This window comes from Rhipicephalus microplus, chromosome 7, assembly GCF_043290135.1.
Source record: "Rhipicephalus microplus isolate Deutch F79 chromosome 7, USDA_Rmic, whole genome shotgun sequence".
Classification (NCBI taxonomy): Eukaryota; Metazoa; Arthropoda; class Arachnida; order Ixodida; family Ixodidae; genus Rhipicephalus; species Rhipicephalus microplus.
The window spans coordinates 135328342-135351146 of NC_134706.1; the positions used below are offsets into that span (position 1 = coordinate 135328342).

Here is a 22805-nt window from a genome sequence, read left to right on the forward strand (position 1 = left end):
TGCTAATGCCATACATATCCACCATCGTCTTATTATCACCAACTTTTGTCATCATTCACACCACACACATCTTTCACGGCATGGTCATCATTTTATTACTTGTATGTTCTTACCCGCCTTATTGCGAGGAATTTTATGGCCCTTATACAGCCGCTTATCACAATCATTGTCCATATTTTTAGTAAGATGAAATGGCGCTCTTTGGCCAACAAATGGCCCTTGCGCCAAAAAACACCATATATCATCATCATTATAGGCGTCTTCAAAGCAACACGTTCACCCACGGCGTACTATTGCACCATATGAGGCCAACGTTGCACAGCTACATCTGCCCTCACTGCAATGGGGCAGACACTCTGGCACACCTCCTACTGCAGTGCAAAGTAAGCGTCCCAAGACTATGAGCAGCAGCACCAGATGTGGACCAAGACCTCCTAAGTGAAGCGTGGGAGGCTGCGATCTCCCAGCCGGACCTGGTCGAGCAACGTCAACTCATCGCTCGAGCTCGGCGGACTGTCCAAGCCAGAGGGTTCCTGTAATAAGGGACCTTCCCACCTTCACTCACAAGCTTCCTTCAATTAATGTTTTCTCTCTCTCTGTCGCTACAATAAACTAAAAAAAATGTATGTTATCTGGCAAAATAACTTTAAAAGTGATAAACGGTTATTCAAGAAACAAGTTACAAATTATGAATATTTTTGCAGGTCTTTCTTCTGTTTAGTTTTTTGTTCTAGCAGACAACAGCGACCTACTGCTTCTATGACAGACGTAGTGCGGTTTTACCTTCGGTGCGTGTCGCCGACGCAAAGCTCTCTAGTAGTCGTATCAGAGTTATCAATTCTCAATGAATCATAGGATGACTACAAAGCGGTAACATTTTGACATAGTGCAGTACGCGATCTTTCAAGGCATGACATTTCTTTGCTCTGAAGCAAATCGAAGCAAGCCGGCCGGCGAAATCAGCTGATGTCGCCACTACGCGAGGCATGGTTATGCGCATTAGCGTCGCGCCCCGCGCTCAATTTGTCATTGAACGATAAAGCTACTAAGTGCGATACAGCTAGATGCAGGGATTATTGGCCTATCACTCTCATTTCCTGTGGTGGCCTACTCACTCGCAAGAAAGCCCCGGGAAACAACCTTCAACTGCTCAAGCTTGTGTGTGGGCGTAAAAACACTTGTTTTCATCCGCGATGTGGTGGCAATCTATAGTTGAAAGACATGCGAAAAGCATGTGCCGTATATACAATCACAAAACATATGCACACAGCAATAGATACGATTGCATATCGTACATAAATATGCAAACACATAGCGTGTAAACAGCAAATTTGTATATATATCTTAAACAACCCCGCACTCTTCGGCGCGCATGGCTTAGCAAGCTAATGCACTAAGTTCACGTACGCGAGCACGCCTCAGTGGCGCAGGTTCGAATTCCACTGTCTCAATTTTTTTGAGCTTTTTTGCAATGTTTATGTACTGCTTTCTTTTCTAATGCGTTAGGTACTAAAACAAAATAAAAGAAATATTGCATTCAAGTACCTATGTGGGACTGTGTTTTTGCACAGCAGTTATTAGTATTTTATTTTTATTATGACATTTTTTAATTTGTTTTATAATATAACAAAATTATGGACTAAGGGGAAAATTGGGTCTGCTTGATTGTGAAGGGACTCGAGACGTGAGAAAACTCAAACCGAAAATTTATTTGGGAAAAAACTGAGCATTTCACAGCCGGACCAGCTTCGTCTTCAAGGGTAGGCCCTAGGTATGCGTGAGACTTACTATGACTCAACGCAATTTGTGGCAGTTGAGGGACGGCAATATTAACCGAGAAGCAGTTCTAAAATATATTTTGGTTAACGTTTTTTGATTCCTCCAAAATAAGGGCTGCACAATTGTGATCGAGCCAAACCAAGAACTGCGGGCCCGAAGTCAAGAGACAGAAAATGAATAATGTTCATTGTTTGAAAAATTGCCCTAATAAAAGGAAGAGTTATGGAGCGCTACATAGCTTTACTTACAGTAGGAATTCTAGGTATATATATAGATAGTTCAAAATGGACAATGTTGCACACACAGACATCAATTAAATTTCTGTGCAGCTCAGTTGAAGTATCCATGTAGAACTGAAGCGTCAAGAAAAGCTCATGCGTCCTCACTTTATTGCGCTTTACATTGCTTGTATGCGTCCATGCAGCCACGATATATTTTAAAGCAATTGCTTCATCTATAATCTTCTTGTTCATTAAAGCTGGCCCATAAGTTGTGTGTTATATAACACTACAATAGAAGTGTAATCTGCATGGTAGAAAGAAGACAAAACCGCATGGGCGGTTGTGTCTTCTTTCCTGTGTTTTTTCTGGACGGTCATTAAACAGTCGGTAGTTGGCGCTGTTCTGTCTTCTCTCCTGCTCTTCCTGCTTCACGATATGTTTTTAGCGCCTCAGTCTTCTGCACCAAGTATGCGGACATCCGCAGCTTACGGAAAACGCCATATCGTGCGGAAAGATGCGGACATCTCTAGCTTACGGAAAGTGCCATATCATGCTAAAATATCCGATAAGCAGCTTACGAAAATCAGCATAATGCAGAAACCGTGCAGCTATTTGCTGCATTATGCAAAGATCAAATGGACATCCTAGATCTCGAGTGAAAGCAATTGGCCATTCACGTTGTTGGCAAAGCTGTACTGTGTATAAATATGCATGAATATTTAATTTGTAATATGTTGTATGAAGTTGAAATATGTTTGCTATGTGAAACAGCCTTGATGAGGAAACAAAGGCTTGGAAGAAATAAATGTGTTAAGAAGCTACCTAAATAATGTGCTGGACATCATAAGCTGCCTTCATACTCCAACAAAATAATGCAGGGTTTTATGTAATAGAAAAAATGCCAGCTAAATCTTCCTATAGCTGGACGGCATAATAAATGTAGCTTCTGTTAGAAATAAATAAAATTAGTCCTTGCACAAGAAAAGCGTTTACATGCACTTCACTAGCAGCCTTGCTGCAAGGACTAAATCTTTTTTATTTTCTGTGTGTTCTAGCTGTGATATCAATTAACGTGAAATAACGTGACCTTGCACCACCACTTCATGAGTGATAGCTCACCCACAAAAAGATGGTGCAAAATAATGTGCAACAATTTAAAAATGAACAATGTATATAAAAAACAATTTTCTTGCTGGTACGGTTGCTGCTTCGATGTCACCTGTAGCGTCAGGCGGCGACCGCTCCGACTGGTTTGCCGGGAAAAGCAGAGGGTACCCTCCCCCTCCGCATGCTTCTTCTAGCTCACTTCTTCAAAACTTTCAACAAATCTGCCAGATCCCGGTTCATGTTCCGGTGACGCTGAGCGTCTGTTAGCTTGCTTTCATGCCCCTTGAGGTGTTCCTCGTATGCATCTGAGTACATAAATCATAAACACATATGATGTCAAAAGCACATTTAGGCAGCTTAATAGCGCAAAAAAATAAAACATACAGAATGACACTGAAAAAGGAATGCCCATATTATTTCTTTGTATATACGTCAATAACAATGGAAAGTGCATGAATGAGCTCCATTTCAAGCAAGAACATGTGAATGAAGTGCTTATCTCATGGAAAATAACTAAGTACGTCTTTCTCACTAAATTGAACGGGATGATAAATCTGTAGTGAAATAAAGTTATGTAAAATCTTGAAATAAATATTTCTGAAATACTAACTTAAATAAAGTATTGCCATTAAAAGCCCGCACTCAGGATGTTACACATTTACTTCCCTTAAACTTTGGTTTGTCTGAAATATTACTGCTTGAACAGCTTTTCAGCACAAAACACTGCAAGTTATGAAGCTGACAGATATGCACACACGTAGACGTGATCGTGCATTTGCCATTGAAATTACGTCCGACCCAGACCGCAACAACCCACCAAGTAGAATACGCATCAGCAATTAAACAGCAAGTTTTAAACCTAATAAAATCATGTTATAAAAATTGAATAACACTTTGCATTGTGCAGCATTCTTCGCAAAAGCATGACACTAGTATTCATTGGCATATTGAAGACATAATGAAAAGTAAATTGCAATTCAGCTAGATGAGTATGGTAACCTATGTGATTTCCCCTACACAAAATTAAATTTTACTATGGAACTCTGGCAAAAGAAAATCGAAATCATCGCACTGTTTGAGACTTGAAAAACCAAAAAGTACTTGCACTCATCAACGTTGATAATGTATATTTATTAAAGAAACAGACTAAAGAAATATGCAGTCACATATCCACTAACTCCAAACACTCTTCGAAAGGGAAATTGCTTGAGCATGTTGGTTGTTCATCATTCTTCGCAAAACAGAGTGCAAGTAAGAACACAGGAAAAGAGACCAGGGTGAGCGTTCGTATTTGTCTCTTCTTTGTCCCCTGTTCTTATTTGTGCTGTTTTATGGAGGGCGTAACACACTCTAGAAACTATCTAATTGAGGCTGATATGACACCGTAGGGACTACCTTGATGAACTTTAAGCAAGGAAAGGTTATGAGAGGCACAGACCACCTTGTTCGTATCGAGGCACAGATCAGAGACGCCTTCGTCCATAAACAATATTTTCTCTTCTCTATGTGTTCCTCGATATCGAAAAGGCTTATGATACAACATCGCGTTTTGGAATTCTAAGAGACCTGTCCCACCTTGGCGTGCGCGGAAGAATGTTTCAAATAATTGAAAGTTACCTGTTAAACCGGATATTCCGTGTCCGAGTGGGCACAGTTCTTTCCCAAATATTTGTCCAGGAAACAGGCGTGCCACAAGGTGGTGTACTTAGCTGCACACTTCTTCTCATCAAAAGAATTCCTTGCACTTGTCCATCCCCCGCAATATGTTCTATTGTATATATGTCGACGACGTCCAGCTTGGCTTCAAGTCATGCATCTTGGCAATGTGTGAGCGGCAGGTTCAGCTGGGTTTAAACAAGGTCTCCAAATGGGCAGAGGAAAACGGATTCCGGCTGAACCCAGGAAAAAGCACGTGTGTCTTGTTCTCCCGAAAGAGAGGCATGCACTCGGAACCTGACATTTGACTGAACGGGCAACATCTGTCCGTCAAAGCCGAGAATAAATTCTTAGGCTTAATCTTGGACAACAAGGTGACCTTCGTACCACACATAAAGTATTTAAAAACAAAATGTTTAAAAGCCATGAATGTTGTAAAAGTCTTGTCACGTACTACTTGGGGTATTGACAGGCAATGCCTCATGAATCTGTATCGAAGCCTCGTTCGCACCCGCTTAGATTATGGGGCCTTTGTTTATCAGTCTGCAGCTCAAAGTGCTTTGAAGATGCTGAACCCTGTGCACCATTTGGGCATCCGCCTTTCTACGGGTGCTTTTCGCACCAGCCCCGTAGAAAGCCTTTATGTTGAGTCAAATGAGTGGTCGCTTCATCTGCAGAGAACTTACATGTCGTTTGTTTGTTTCCTTAAAGTGAAAGCGGATAAGAAGCACCCCTCATACTCTACTCTTAATGATTTGTCGAGCTCAATTCTGTTTCAAAACAGGCCTTCGATGAGGCAGTCCTTCTCAGTTCGCCTGAAAAGTCTAGCTGAGGAAACTGAAATCTCACTCGAACACAGCTTAATGGCTCCTGTAGCATATCCGCCACCGTGGCAATGGCAGACTATAGATTGTGATGTGTCCTTTCTAGATGATACAAAACATGCGCCTATTGCTCATATCCGAACATACTTTCTGGAACTTCAATACAAATACACACGTCCTGAGTTCTTTACAGATGCCTCCAAATCCGACTCCTTTGTGTCCTACGCTGCTGTCGGCCCATCCTTTTCGGATGCTGGCCCTCTACATCCAGGCACAAGTATCTTCACAGCAGAAGCTTACGCGATACTTGTGGCAGCTAAACACATAAAACAATTACAAATACAAAAAGCAGTAATTTACACAGACTCCCTCAGTGTGGTAACGGCTCTGCACAGTCTTCAAAAACAAAAAAACCCGGTCCTTGTCTCACTTTACTCCACTTTGTGCACGCTCTACACACTCAAACAACATGTTGTAGTGTGCTGGGTGCCAGGGCACCGTGAGATCGAAGGCAACGTGAGGGCGAATCAGCTCGCTGCATCCGTCCACAAGTGCACTGCCCCTACACCCATATTGATCCCGACCCTTGATCTTAAACCCTCTCTCAAACGAAATCTCAGGGACTACTGGCAGAGCAAGTGGGATACACACACACAAAACAAACTACACATTATTAAGCCACACCTTGGTCATTGGCTGCCAGTATCAAAATCACGTCTAACAGAGGTAACAATAACAAGACTCAGGATAGGACACACATACACGACACACACACATCTTTTGTCCGGTGGTGATCCACCATTGTGTGATAAATGTGGTGAGGCATTAACAGTTCTTCATGTTTTAATTCCCCCGCAGGGGCGCCTGCACAAGTAGGCGTTTGGTGTGTAGCGACACCACGGACCCGAGCTAACGGGGGAGTTTCTACTCCCTCCCACGCCTAGCCGTGCGTGGCTTTGCCGTGTCCGGGGAAAAGGGGATCCTGGTGGTTGAGCCGACGCTAGGTGATTGGACCTTTAAGGCCCCCCGGCAGAGGCAACACACCCCTTTGGCCCCGGCTTCACGTAGACGGCACCCCTGGGCTGACCCACCCAGGGGAAATCGGCAGTCGCCTTTTTTTATCTCTCTCTTCCTACATCTTAGTCTTTTCTCTTCTTTAAATCTGTCCTGTCTTCTTTTCTCTTCCATTTACTTCCGATTTTTCATGGCGGCAAGGGTTAACCTTGTGTAAGTACTCAACCTTGAGTAGTTATATTTGGTTATAGTGGCAATGTACGGCTGGCGTCCGCAGCCTTATGCTATTAAGTGCTTCAGCGTCCCCTGGTTGGACTCCATGGTGGGTGGTCGCCATTGCTGCCGAACAAAAAGTACACTACTATGGGAACACCTGCATTTCCCCGTCTCCTAGATCGTCTCCCGCCTAAGAGGGGACGCACCGATGACACATCAATTTTCAGCCAACCCATACAATGCTTTCCCAAATTCCATGTTGTGCACAGCGAAAACCCAACAAGACAAGGCAGAGCAATATCTCCATTTCTTGTTGCTAAATCCCTGACAGAGGTCTTTGGCCCAGGATACAAGGTTACAAAGATGGCTAGCGGAGACCTTCTCCTTGAGCTGCCTGAAAAACACCACTATGAAAAACTTGGCAGTCTCGTAGCATTTGGTAAAATTCCAGTATCTATTTCACCTCATAGATCAATGAACACCTCACGCGGAGCTGTTTCAGAAGCAGACCTTCTTGAAATGTCTGAACAGGAACTGCTTGAAGGGTGGAAAGAGCAAAATGTCACAGATGTGAAACGAATCGTCATCAGACGAGACAACAAAGAAATACCTACCAAACAATTAATACTCACCTTCGCATCTAGCACACTGCCTTCATCTATAGACACAGGATACACCAAACTCTCTGTCCGTCCCTACATTCCCAATCCAAGACGGTGTTATAAATGTGTATGATTTGGTCATGGCTCGCAGAACTGCCGGGGTCAGGAAACTTGTGCAAGATGTGGTAGCCACGGCCACCCATCTGATAACTGTGTTACTACGCCTCACTGCGTGAACTGTGATGGGGAACACGCCGCGTATTCGCGTTCATGTCCTAACTGGAGAAAGAAAAAAGAAATAATCACTCTTAAAGTCAAAGAAAACATCACATTCAAAGAAGCAAGACGAAGAGTGTCGCCATTTTACGGCGCAACATATGCTGATGCGGCGCGTCAGGGGGCAACGCCGCACCAGCCCTTGCCACCCCGTCGGCCTGCGCAGAGCGAGCCGTCGGCTGTGGCACCTGCCCCCAAGGCGACTGTAGTCCAGGCTACACCGCCTACTCCCAAGCAGAGACCGGAGACTCCAGAGTCTCCGGGTCTCAAGGCCTCCCCTCACCAGGCGAGGCCCAAAATCCAAACTAACAGCCCGCACGTGCGGGCATCCAGTGCCTCCGAGGAGGCAATGGATACGTCGGCACCCTTGGTGCCGAAAGAGCGGCGTGGCCCCTTGGAGCGCGCCAAGAAAACAAAAAAGCAAATAACAGGGCCTGGTGATGGCCCTGTTAAGTGAACTCAAACTCCCCGTCTAAACAGCCACTCGCTTTTCGTACACATAGCATTATTTTACATTCACCATGAACACTCAAATTATACAATGGAACGTCAGGGGCCTTCTCAGAAACCTTGACAACATCCAAGAACTCCTACACGAACACTCACCAAAAGTGCTGTGTGTACAAGAAACACACCTTAATTCAAAACACACAAATTTTCCTCGCAAATGCGTTATTTTTCGAAAGGACCGTGATGATGCCATGACATCATCCGGAGGTGTTAAACATCCCTTGAGGCAGTGGCTGTTCGAGCGGTTCTTTTTGATAAACTAATCACAATCTGCACTATTTACATCCCTCCTAGCTATAAGCTGCAAAAACGTGATTTACACTCTTGAATTGATGAACTTCCGGAACCTTATGTTCTCCTTGGAGACTTCAATGCGCATAGCAGGCTATGGGGAGACTCGGTATGACGCGCGAGGTCGACTGATCGAACAGTTCCTTCTCTCGTCGAGCGCGTGTCTCCTAAACCGAAAAGAACCAACCTATTATAATATCGCACATAACACCTACTCCTCTATAGACCTAAGCATAGTATCTCCATCTCTTGTGCCTCTACTTCAGTGGAAAGTCGTCAGTAATCTGTACGGAAGCGACCACTTTCCCGTAGTTTTGAGCACAACTACAGCAACTGAATGTACACCCCGTGTTCCCAAATGGCTCATAAACAGAGCCGACTGGGAACGGTTTCATACCATCGCTCGTATAGATTGGAGTGACATATGTACTTTAAGCATTGATGTTGCTGTCGACTACTTCACAGCTTTTTTGATTGATGCTGCAACAAAATGCATCCCACAAACAAATGGACACCCAGGAAAACGGCGTGTGCCATGGTGGAACTCTGAATGCCAAAACGCGCGCAAACAGCAAAACAGAGCTTGGAGGCTGCTTCGGAACTCACCGACAGCCGAAGATCTTGACACCTTCAAGAAAATAAAGTCTCAAGGCAGGAGAACGCGCCGGCAGGCCAGAAGAGAAAGCTGGCAGAAGTTTTTGTCAGGGATCAATTCATACACACAAGAGGCCAAAGTCTGGAACATGGTTGGTAGGATAGCAGGAAAACAAGTACACACACTTCCACTCGTGGACACTCGGGGTGATACCTTGGAAGATCAGGCAAACTTCCTCGGTGCACACTTCGAACAGGTGTCCAGCTCATCCCACTATACTGACACTTTCCAAAAATATAGAACAAGAATAGAAAAGCAGAAACTAGAACATAAATCCACTAGATCCGAGCCATATAACCAAGCTTTCAGTCTAGCTGAGCTGCAAATGTCTCTAAACTCCTACAGTACTTCTGCCCCGGGTTCTGACCGTGTGGTGTATGAAATGTTAAAAAAACCTACCAATCGAAACACGAAAAACCTTTCTTTGTTTGTACAATGCTATCTGGTTTTCTGGCGCTATCCCTACCTCCTGGAAAGAGGCTATTATTATTCCCATTTTGAAAGAGGGCAAAGACCCTTCTTTATCCTCGAGTTATAGGCCTATAGCACTTACAAGATGCTTGTGCAAAGTCTTCGAAAAATGATAAACTGCCGACTTGTACATTCCCTTGAAACAAATAATTTGCTCGACCAATTTCAGTGCGGGTTTCGAGAAGGTAGATCCACCATAGACCACCTTGTTCGTATCGAGGCACAGATCAGAGACGCCTTCGTCCATAAACAATATTTTCTCTCTGTGTTCCTCGATATCGAAAAGGCTTATGATACAACATGGCGTTTCGGAATTCTAAGAGACCTTTCCCACCTTGGCGTGCGCGGAAGAATGTTTCACATAATCAAAAGTTACCTGTCAAACCGGACATTCCGTGTCCGAGTGGGCACGGTTCTTTCCCAAACATTTGTTCAGGAAACAGGCGTGCCACAAGGTGGTGTACTTAGCTGCACAATTTTTCTCATAAAAATGAATTCCTTGCGCTTGACCATCCCTCGCAATATGTTTTATTGCACATATGTCGATGACGTCCAGCTTGGCTTCAAGTCATGCAACTTGGCAATGTGTGAGCGGCAGGTTTAGCTGGGTTTAAACAAGGTCTCCAAATGGGCAGATGAAAAGAGATTTCGACTTAACCCACAAAAAAGCACGTGTGTCTTGTTCTCTCGAAAGAGAGGCATGCACTCGGAACCTGACATTCGGCTGAACGGGCAACGTCTGTCCGTCAAAGCCGAGCATAAATTCTTAGGCCTAATCTTGGACAACAAGTTGTCCTTCGTGCCGTACATCAAGTATCTAAAAACAAAATGTTTAAAAGCCATGAATGTTTTAAAAGTGTTGTCACGTACTACTTGGGGTAGTGATAGGCAATGCCCCATGAACATCTATAGAAGCCTCATTCGCACCCGCTTAGATTATGGGGCCGTTGTCTATCAGTCTGCTACTCAAAGTGCCTTGAAGATGCTGGACCCCGTGCACCATTTTGCATCCGCCTTTCTACGGGTGCTTTTCGCACCAGCCCCGTAGAAAGCCTTTACGTTCAGTCAAATGAGTGGTCGCTTCATCTGCAAAGAACCTACATGTCCTTTGTTTACTTCCTTAAGGTGAAGGCAGACAAGGAGCACCCTTCATACTCTACAATTAATGATTTGTCGAGCTCAACTCTGTTTCAAAACAGGCCTTCGATGAGGCAGCCCTTCTCAGTTCGCCTGAAGTGTCTAGCTCAAGAAACTGCAGTGTCACTTGAACACAGTTTAATGGCTCCTGTAGCATACCCGCCACTGTGGCAGTGGCAGACTATAGACTGCGGTGTGTCTTTCCTAGAAGTTACAAAACATGCACCTATTGCCCATACCCGAACATACTTTTTGGAACTTCAACACAAATACACACGTCCTGAGTTCTTCACAGATGCCTCCAAGACTAACTCCTCTGTGTCCTACGCTGCTGTCGGCCCATCCTTTTCGGATGCTGGCCCTCTACATCCACGCACAAGTATCATCTTCACAGCGGAAGCTTACGCGATACTTGTGGCAGCTAAACACATAAAACAATAACAAATACAAAAAGCAGTAATTTATACAGACTCCCTCAGTATAGTAACGGCTCTGCACACTCATAAAAAACACAAAAACCCAGTCCTTGTCTCACTTTACTCCATTTTATGCACACTCTACGCACTCAAACAACATGTTGTAGTGTGCTGGGTGCCAGGGCACCGTGAGATTCAAGGCAACGTGAGGGCGGATCAGCTCGCTGCATCCGTCCATGACCCCGCAGGGGCGCCTGCGCAAGTAGGCGTTTGGTGTGTAGCGACACCACGGACCCGAGCTAACGGGGGAGTTTCGGCTCCCTCCCACGCCTAGCCGTGCGTGGCTTTGCCGTGTCCGGGGAAAAGGGGATCCTGGGGGTTGAGCTGACGCTGGGTGATTGGACCTTTAAGGCCCCCCGGCAGAGGCAACACACCCTTTTGGCCCCGGCTTCACGTAGACGGCACCCCTGGGCTGACCCACCCAGGGGAAATCGGCAGTCGCCTTTTCCTATCTCTCTCTTCCTACATCTTCGTCTTTATCTCTCACTTTTTATCTGTCCTGTCAACTTCTCTTTTCCGTTTACTTCCGAATTTCCTGGCGGCGAGGGTTAACCCTGTGTAGTTACCCAACCTTGGGTAGTTAGTTATATTCGGTTATAGCGGCGATGCATGGCTGGCGTCTCCAAGTGTTCACTAGTCAACCTTGTAGCGTCCCCTTGTTGGGCTCGGTGGTGGGTGGCCACCATCGCCGCCGAACTTTATTGTATTTTATGGCAAAATCTTTTCCCCCCCTTCCTGATCGCTCCCTAAAAAGGTGGCGCACCGAAGATACTTTCTTGCCTAACACACCAAAGCCCACATTCCCAAAGTACCATGTAATTCACAGTCAAAACGAAAAGAAGACAGTCCGAGCTATTTCACCTTTTCTCGTCTCCAAAACTCTCACAGAAGCAATAGGCCCAGGTTACAAAGTAACAAAGATGGGAAGTGGCGATCTTCTTCTGGAGGTTCGTGACAAAGCTCAGTATGAAAAGCTGTCTAAGCTTGTGGCCTTTGGGGAAACCCCTGTTTCGGTGGGCCCACACAGGTCCATGAACACTGTCCGTGGCGTAATTTCTGATGATGATCTTACTGAGCTTTCTGAAAGTGAGCTGCTTGAAGGTTGGCAGGACCAGAACGTGGTCAAAGTCCAACGAATAACAAACAATAAGACGCAACAACAAACTGACCCCTACAAAACACGTAATAATTACGTTTGGAACAAGTGACCTACCAGAATCAATCCAAACCGGCTATTGTAAGCTTCGTGTAAGACCATACATTCCCAACCCTCGTCGATGTTTCAAGTGCCAACGTTTCGGTCATGGATCGCAGAGTTGCAGAGGGCGTGCCACTTGCGCGAAGTGCGCATCCATTCAACACATATCAGACAACTGCACCTCAGAAACAACTCGTTGTTCGAACTGTGAAGGAGATCACGCTGCCTACTCACGATCATGCCCCGCATGGAAAAAAGAGAAACAAATAGTAGAACTTAAAGTTAAATTTAATCTCACATTCCAAGAAGCGCGCCAACGCTTCGCAATACACAACCCATTTTATCCCTCCTTTGCAGATGTGACGCGCCGGGGCGCCGCGCCACATGCCTCGGCACCCGCGAATGCCACACAGTGTGTGGCCGCGGTCGTGCCACCAGCGCCCCCGGCTGGAGCAGCCTGTACTGCTCCGCCCCCTGACAAACAGGGCCGGCAGACCCTAGTGTCTGCTGAACCTCGGACCACTGCAGGCGCAGTCAGGTCCGAAAGTTCAGTGAATGTGCCTGCCCAGCAGGCAACATCCACCACCTCACACGAGGTGATGGATACAAGTCCCACTCCTTCGGCGCCTCAGACGCCGAAGGATAGGCGCAACTCCTTGGAGTGCGCCAAAAAAGAAAAACCTCGAATCACAGGGCCCTCAGAAGGCCCTGTAAACTAACGCAACACCTCTGTATGCACAGCACCACACTAAATTAAAATGACACAAATACTACAGTGGAACGTCAGAGGACTGTTGAGAAACCTCGACGATATCCAGGAACTTTTACACAAACATACACCTAAAGTGCTGTGCGTACAAGAGACATACCTGAAACCGAAACACACCAACTTTTTACGTCACTACATTATCTTTCGGAAAGACCGGAATGATGCCATTGTGCCATCCGGTGGTGTTGCCATTATAGTCAATCAAGGAATTGCATGCACACACCTAACATTACAAACATCCCTTGAGGCGGTGGCTGTTCGAGCAGTTCTATTGAATAAGCTCGTCACCATCTGCTCTCTATACATACCTCCACAACACCGTCTCGAAGAGCATGAATTCGAGTCCCTCATAGACGAACTTCCAGAACCTTATATTCTTCTGGGAGATTTCAATGCACATAGCAATCTGTGGGGTGACTCTCGCTGCGATGCTCGAGGTTGCCTGATTGAACAGCTTCTTTTTTCTTGCGGTGCATGCCTTCTGAATCGGAAAGCGCCAACATACTACAACATTGCTAACAATACGTACTCAGCAATAGACCTCAGCGTAATATTCCCATCACTCCTGCCTCTACTTAAATGGGAAGTTATTAATGATCCATATGGTAGTGACCATTTTCCTATCGTTATCAGCTCATCAATAACAAATACATGTCCTGTACAAGTTCCAAAATGGCTCACCGACAAAGCTGATTGGGGAAAGTTTCAAAAAATGACTTTATTATCTTGGACTGACATGGCGGAATTGAGCATAGAGGATGCTGTATGCTACTTTACAGCTTTCTTGGTTGATGCAGCAGCAAAATGTATTCCCCAAACATGTGGACCGTCAAGCAAACGACGAGTCCCATGGTGGAATAATGAGTGCCGTGATGCTCGAAAAAAACAAAATAAGGCATGGAGGCTGCTTAGAGACTCGCCCACAGCCGAGAATCTTGTAAACTTTAAGAACGTCAAGTCGCAAGCAAGGAGGACGCGCCGACAGGCGAGAAGAGAAAGTTGGCACAAATTCGTATCGGGCATTAACTCATACACAGATGAGTCGAGAGTCTGGAGCATGGTTGGCAAGGTGGCAGGACGAGAAGCACATTCGCTTCCTCTAGTGAACACAAAAGGGGAGAGTTTGGAAGACCAGGCAAACACTCTCGGAGCGCACTTTGAACAGGTCTCCAGCTCAACACACTATAGTGAAGCGTTCCGACGATACAAAACCGCAATAGAAAAACAGAGATTAGAGCGCAAGCCCAGAACACATGAGGCATACAACGAACCTTTCTGTTTTGCTGAACTGCAGGCCTCACTTGCCTACTGCAATAAATCTGCCCCAGGCCCGGACCGTGTGGCATATGAAATGTTGAAACACCTGCCCACTGAAACCCAGAAAGCTCTCCTCTCTCTCTATAATGCGATATGGTCTTCTGGCGAGCTACCCTCAGCCTGGAAGGAAGCTATCATTATCCCAATTTTAAAACAAGGCAAGGACCCGGCCTCAGTTTCCAGCTACAGGCCAATAGCATTAACCAGCTGTATTTGCAAAGTCTTTGAAAAAATGATTAACAGGCGCCTGATGCACTTCCTTGAAATTAGTGGCCTACTTGACCCATACCAGTGTGGGTTTCGAGAGGCTCGGTCCACCACTGACCACCTTGTCCGTATCCAGGCACAAATTCGCGACGCTTTTGTTCATAAGCAATTTTTTCTTTCTGTGTTTCTCGATATGGAAAAGGCATATGACACTGCATGGCGCTTCGGCATATTGCGAGACCTGTCACATTTAGGTGTGCGGGGTAGAATGCTGACAGTTATCGAAAGCTACCTGTCCAACCGTACATTCCGTGTCCAAGTTGGCACTGTCTTATCTCGAGTATTTGTCCAAGAAACAGGAGTGCCACAAGGAGGTGTATTGAGCTGTACACTTTTCATAGTTAAAATGAATTCCTTGCACCTGTCTCTCGCACGAAATATTTTTTACTGCATATATGTCGATGATGTGCAGATTGGTTACAAATCTTGCAACATCTCAATGTGCCAACGTCAAGTTCAACTAGGGTTGAATAACGTATCTCAATGGGCAAACGAGAATGGTTTTATACTCAACGCGCAAAGGAGCACTTGTGTCTTGTTCAGCCGAAAGAGGGGCCTCCATCCTGACCCCGACATTGACCTGCATGGTCAACCTCTGTCAGTGAAGACCGAGCACAAGTTTCTCGGTCTCATATTAGACACTAAGCTAACTTTCATCCCACACATCAAGTATTTAAGGGACAGGTGCTTAAAAACAATGAACATTTTGAAAGTGTTGTCACACACTACATGGGGAAGTGACAGGAAATGTTTAATTAACTTATATAAAAGCCTCGTACGCACACGCCTAGATTACGGTGCTATAGTCTACCAGTCGGCAACACCATCAGCCTTGAAAATTCTCGACCCTGTCCACCATCTAGGCATTCGCCTCTCTACGGGTGCTTTCCGCACCAGCCCTGTGGAGAGCCTGTACGTGGATTCGAATGAATGGTCGCTCCACCTACAAAGATGTTCCCTGTCCTTTTTGTACTTTTTGAAGGTGAAGGCAGGCAAGAAACATCCTTCCCATTTCACAATTAATGATTTGTCTTGTTCTGGCTTGTTCGAGAACCGACCTTCGTTTAGGCAGCCCTACGCGCTGCGTGTAAGGAGCTTGGCCGAAGGAACAGGTGTGCCTCTTCTTGAACCCAGTTTGATGGATCCTGCAACATATCTGCCACCGTGGCAGTGGCAGCTTATAGAATGTGATGTTTCTTTTGTTGATGTCACAAAGCACGCACCACTTGCACACATACATACATACTTTTTAGAACTACAACATAAATACACATGCCCTGAGTTCTTTACTGATGCGTCAAAGTCAAACACTTCTGTGTCATATGCAGCAATAGGCCAATCCTTTTCTGAGGCCGGCGTTCTTCATCCTAATGCAAGCATTTTCACAGGAGAAGCTTACGCAATACTGGCGGTCGTAAAACACATTAAACAGATAAAATTACAAAAGGCAGTAATATACACAGATTCCCTAAGTGTGGTCAAAGCCCTGAAAACTCCTAAAAAACACAAGAGCCCCGTGCTGGTGTCACTCTACTCACTTCTGTGCACACTCTACGCATCAAAACAGCATGTCGTTGTCTGCTGGGTTCCAGGGCACCGTGAAATACAAGGGAACGTTTTGGCCGACAATCTGGCTGCTTGCGCCAATGTCACTACTGCCAATGCACCAACACCAGTCCCTGCACTTCACTTAAAACCTTTTATAAAACGAAAGCTCAGGGAGTATTGGCAGAGCATGTGGGATAAACAAACAGATAATAAACTCCATGCTATTAAGCCGCAACTAGGTTATTGGCCGCCACTATCAAAATCACGACACACGGAAGTAATACTAACAAGGCTTAGGACTGGACACACACATTCTACACATTCATTTCTTCTGTCTACCGGTGATCCACCATATTGTGAGAGATGTGGAGAGCCCCTTACGGTTCTCCACATTCTCGTCCAGTGCAATGAGCTAGATGCTGTAAGAAAAAAAGCACTTTTTACTGCCCTACCGACAGCAGCTCCCTCTACACCCTGGGATGCTCATCGGTAGGGATCCGCTTTTTAAACTACAAACACTTTTTACATTTTTAAAAGAAGTGCAAAGCTTTCACCCGATATTTCGAGGTCATCCGTAGCCTGACCTCCATGGAGTGGTCGTGGCTGCGGTGACTATATCTTCATCATGGTTTTATTATCATGACATTTTGCCATCAGCTATCACCACACATATGTCACGCCACTGTCATGATTTTATTACTTTCATGTTTTAGCCCGCGTTAGAGCGAGGAATTTTAAGGCCCCTTTACAGCCGCGCACCATATCATTGTTCATATCTGTAGTCAATTGAAATGGTGCTCTTTGGCCATCAATTGGCCCTTGCGCCACTAAAAACTACTCATCATCATCATCCGTCCATGAGAGCACCGCCATTATATCCATATCAATCCCGGCCTTTGATCTTAAGCCGTCTCTCAAACGAAACCTTCGGGACTACTGGCAGAGCAAGTGGGATACACACACACAAAACAAACTACACGTTATTAAGCCACACCTTGGTCATTGGCTGCCCGTATCGAAATCGCGTCATACAGAGGTAATACTAACGAGACTCAGGATAGGACACACATACACGACACACACATATCTTTTGTCTGGTGGCGATCCACCATTGTGTGACAGATGTGGTGAACCATTAACCGTCCTTCACTTGTTAATCCAGTGTAAACACTTAAAAACTATAAGAAAACAACATTTTACATTACCCTACTGACAACATATACCTTTACACCCTGCAATGTTCTTTGGTAGGGAAGCGCTTTTTAGTCATAAATCATTGCTAGCGTTTTTAAAAGAAATTCATAGTTTTCATATCATATACGCGGGCATTCCGTAGCACGACCTCTCTTGAGAGGTTTTCGCTGCGGTGGCTACACAAGAAAGCACTTGCCTCACGGCCCTTGGACGCAAGGGTATGAACGAGTGAGGCACTTGTGCTAATGCCATACATATCCACCATCGTCTTTTATTATCACCAACTTTGTTCATCTATTCGCACCACACACACCTTTCACGGCATGGTCATGATTTTATTACCTGTATGTTTTTACCCGCCTTACCGCGAGGAATTTCATGGCCCTTATACAGCCGCTAATCACAATCATTGTCCACATCTCTTGTCCCATGAACTGGCGCTCTTTGGCCATCAAATGGTCCTTGCGCCAAAAAACACCATATCATCATCATCATCATCATCGTGAAAACCGAGGAGAACGCCACGTTGAGTACTGTGGCTGTCTCACTATCGCTAAGTTCTACGTTTTGATCGTTATACAATCTTATTGGGGTGGCAGGAGATGGGTTTATAGCTTTCCAAAATTGTTTTGGATTAGTTTGTAGCATATTAGGCAATGTTGTCTCAAAAAAATTTCGCTTGGCAATACGAATTGTTTTCGTTAGCTTCTTTACTGAGCCTTGATACGCCTGCCATGCGGACGGACTATTTCTGGCTTTGGCTTTTCTAAACAGTCGCTTCTTTCTGCGTATTTGTTTGCTAATTGAGCCAGAAAACCACGGTGCCGATCGTTTGCTTTTAATTTTTACCGTTGGAACATATTTATCAGTTAATTCTTGAATTTTCTCCGAAAGCAAGTTCCAGTTGTGATCTACAGAGCGGTCATGGAAACCTTCTTCAAAAGAAAAGATGAAGCTTCGTTGCTCAGCTTGCATGTACGGAGCAACTTCCGCGTCAGAAAGATGCGATGAAAGCCATGTTTCGCTAAGAACGACAATATCACAATCACATGGTTGAATGACGGCGGATACTTCTTCACGCTTTGGAATTATACTGCGAATGTTAATGCAAAGAATCGAGTATGTGACGTCGTTAGGACGTAGCGACGCACGTTTCGGTGTGTTGCAGGGGTGTGATTTGGAAAGACAAGGCTCCGTTATATTATTTTCTTGCTAGCTCGCCCGTGCTGTTCTTTCTTTAACCGCCTTATCAGCGGTGTCATAGTAGTAAGTTTTCTTGTCGATTATTAATTTTTTGTAGCGTAGCTTGAAAGGAACCTTCTGTTCTCGGGCGAATTGAACGAGCTCGCGATGTATTGAACGAGTGGCAGCACAGAAATCCTCAGAGATACTGACTGTTGTGCCCTTGAGCTTGAAGGCCTTAGATAAACTATCATCTTTAGTCTTAAAAGAAGAGAAATGAACAATAATGGGGCGTTTTTTGTCACGAGCAATTTTGCCGATACGATGTGCTCTGTGAATATCTTTAGGTTCGAGTGCTACCTTCAAATTTTTATTGCAAATATCTGTGACCAGTTTTTCGCTATCGTTCCAGGATTCAGACTCGCCTTCACTGATGCCATAGAAGACAAGGTTGCAGCGACGCAACCTATCCTCTGGGTCATTCAACCTTTCCTCAATGCCGGCGATGCTATCTGATGTCTGGGCGGATGAGCGGAGTAGAACGTCTACATCAGACCGCATATCGGGTAGCAATTTGCACTGGTCTTCCGTCTGCGCAATCCGCACAACCAAATCGGCAAGGGTTTGTTCCGTGCTAGTCAGGCGAGTATTGATAGCCTTCAGTTCGGCCAGGATGGTGGCCTGGCTGGCTTCTAAGGTTGTTAGCAAAGCATACATCGTCTGGTCACTCTAGGTAGTAGAGCTACGTGTGGTTGGACCTGGGTTTTCCTCTATGTCGCCTGACAGCAACAACAGCTCATGCACAATGTTCACACAATCACACAATAACAACGCAAGGCAGTGGGGGCTCGGCAGCTGCACCAGGTAACGATTGCTAGTCTTCTTAGCAAAAAGAGAATCGTAATGGCGTACCGGCGCGATAAACGCAAGCGGTGTTACCCGCTGGACCAAGGCGCAGCTGACGAGCCCACAAAGTGCCGCTTGCAGGGTGTGGTCCTTTATAGGCGATGGAAAGGCTGATGTTGATGATCCCGGAGATGCCGTAGGTTCCAAGAGTCCCTCGGTAGAAATGATGAAGGCGCCATCTTTCGGTCCAGCTGTTCGGTCTGGTGCTCCCAGATACAGTGAGCATCCGGCAGACGGCGTATGCGCACTGGCTCCTGGATTTCCGGGGCTTCCAGTGTGCAAAGCGCATGTCGCATTGCCGCAGGCGTCGACGAGGCTGATTGCCGCAAAGACCTGCCCGATAAACGCAAACGGTGTTACCCGTTGGACCATGGCGCAGCTGACGCGCCCACCCATTTATTTTTATTATATAATTTTCAATAAAATAATACGCTAAAGTCGCCCCTCGTCTTATATAGCGGTGTCTAGCCGAAAGTGCGATGCTGTCTGGCAACATGTGGCTTGCATGTGCTTGAGAAGCCGGACGCGGCTAAAGTGTTCTAGAAAGGGGTAGTGGGCTGACTGGAGGCCGTGCACTGACGCACTTTGTCTTACCTGGTAGATGCCGCCACCACCACCTGCAATGGAAGCGACGCGTTACTGCTCTCAGCCAACGCAGCGCGAAGGTTAGTTTGCCAGCGCTTCAAGCACAAACTACTCTTGTGCAACCCCTAGTCATAGCCATTTTCGTTGCTTTTCTTCTTTTGCCTGAGCATATTCTTGCTTTGGCCGTCGTCCTGGTGCATGAAGTACTGCTAAACATGAGCGCGTCATCAGCGGGATGCAATATACGCTGTAAACAGCCAGTTTTGTATTGCGCTCTCGCAGTTTTATTGCCTTTAGATAATTGATTTATGAAACCACTTTCTGCTTATGAAGCACGGCGTAGTGGAGGACTCCGGAAATTTTAACGTGCACTGACATCGATTGCCTTTAGATAAAAGAGACTAATGTTTTCATGATCACTAATTTAATAAGTCGCAGAGTGGCATATAAGCGGCTCACATTTCTCCACCAATATGCTAGCGTTTGTAATCAATAGTAACTTTAGTGAAGTCGTACTCTCACTAAATAAAACAATATTACTACAAACTTAAGCGCCTTACGCGCTCTCAGCTGATATATTCTCCTGAAAAGTGCAAGGAAATGTGTGGTAGTGCACAGAAGGAAAGACCTATCCTTAATCATGCCCAATAAATAAAAGTGAACTTGTAATGAAGGTGTGGAAAAAAATATAGACAACAATCGTTCACGGGAATAAGTTAAAAGTTTAGTTGGTGGGGCAGCAGAATGACCGTACTCCACAAAAGCCATGCATATCAATCACTTTCATTTTTTTTTTCTCAAAGTGAAAGCAGATGGAAAACGCTGAAATAGCTTGAAGAGGGCCTTGCCCCATTGTGTACTTATCAGCGTGTGCGACAAAGAGCATGTCTCCTAAAACAGCCCAATAGATGCTAGAAAAATATTCACAACTACAAATAATCACAAAGAGATGCTAAATATTTTCAATAGCACACTTGGCATAAAAAAGTTCACAACAACACATGAACACTCAACACATATTGTTCACACAATAAGTAAAGACACTGAATCAGAAGAAATACTGAAAATGACAAATAATAGACACATTTCCATTCAAATAACGTGCATTTTTATAGAGATCTACAGATGTTCTCGTAGATCATATTAATCGCACTGTTGATGGTACGCCAAGGACCAAAGTCACCATTCACAATTGAATTAAGCAGAGTTGCCACTTAGTCAAGGGTTTATTGCTATAGTATGCATGGCGAGTGGCAACATACTATTTTGCTTGTTTTTCAAATCTGGCATTCTCTTGTATTTGGGTCAGTGACACAGAAAAAGAATATTCAGAAAGGACTCATACATCAATTTCAACCTACACTTGTAAAATCCACACAGGAACAATATTAAATTTTTAAAAATCTTCTAAAGCAAGGAAAAAATATGTAACAGCAGGGGCTTATCTTTAAGTGCTTTGCTTTCTGGCGTTTGCCTGCTCTGTCTGTATTTAGCCCTTTAATGTAAAAATGAAGTCGTGTAACAACATAGAATTGTATTTTTTTTTGAGAGAGCATTAAGAAATGGCTTGGGCACCCAACCTCTTGCCAAAGCCTTGCTTCAACAATGGTCAGCACATCTAAAATGCTGTCTCCATTGAGTTGTTCACGGGCTGCTTTTCTTGTGAACAACTCTTCAAGCTTCTTTATGAACCGAAATAGGCAAGCACTTGGGTAGAGGAGTCTTGGGTAGAGTAAGTCTAACTCCTCTGTGTCCTACGCTGCTGTTGGCCCTTCCTTTTCGGATGCTGGCCCTCTACATCCAGGCACAAGTATCTTCACAGCGGAAGCTTAGGCGATACTTGTGGCAGGTAAACACATCAAACAATTACAAATACCAAAAGCAGTAATTTACACAGACTCCCTCAGTGTGGTAACGGCTCTGCACAGTCTTAAAAAACAAAAAAAAACCCTGTCCTCGTTTCACTTTACTCCATTTTATGCACACTCTACACACTCAACCGACATGTTGTTGTGTGCTGGGTGCCAGGGCACCGTGAGATTCAAGGCAACATGATGGCGGATCAGCTTGCTGCATCCGCCCACGAAAGCACCGCCATTACACCCACATCAATCCCGGCCCTTGATCTTAAGCCGTCTCTCAAACGAAAACTCAGGGACTACTGGCAGAGCAAGTGGGATACACACACACAAAACAAACTACACGTTATCAAGCCACACCTTGGCCATTGGCCACCAGTATCAAAATCACGTCTAACAGAGGTAACACTAACAAGAATCAGGATAGGACACATATACACGACACACACACATCTTTTGTCCGGTGGTGATCCACCATTGTGTGATAAATGTGGTGAGGCATTAACAGTTCTTCACGTTTTAATTCAATGTAAACCTTTAGACACTCTAAGAAGACAACACTTCCCACTATCCTACCGACAACATATACCTTTACACCCTGCAATGTTCGTCGGTAGGGAACCGCTTTTTAGTCACAAATCATTATTAGCGTTTTTAAAGGAAATTTATAATTTTCATATCATATACCCAGGCATACCGTAGCACGACCTCTCTAGAGAGGTTTTTGCTGTGGTGGCTACACAGG

The 22805-nt window shown here is 45.1% G+C and overlaps 1 protein-coding gene across 2 annotated transcripts in view; it reads left to right on the forward strand.

Moving 5' to 3' along the window:
- LOC119179667 (uncharacterized) overlaps window positions 1–22805 on the forward strand; it is a 224172-nt gene that overhangs the window by 185137 nt on the left and 16230 nt on the right. The window contains exon 5 of one of the 2 annotated variants that reach the window (XM_075869769.1): window positions 19123–20053. The exons of the other annotated variant lie outside the window; for it this stretch is intronic. Coding sequence (XP_075725884.1) covers window positions 19123–19226 — 104 coding nt within the window. The 3' untranslated portion in view covers window positions 19227–20053. Of the gene's footprint in view, window positions 1–19122; window positions 20054–22805 lie in introns of those variants that run through there. 2 annotated transcript variants of the gene reach the window in all.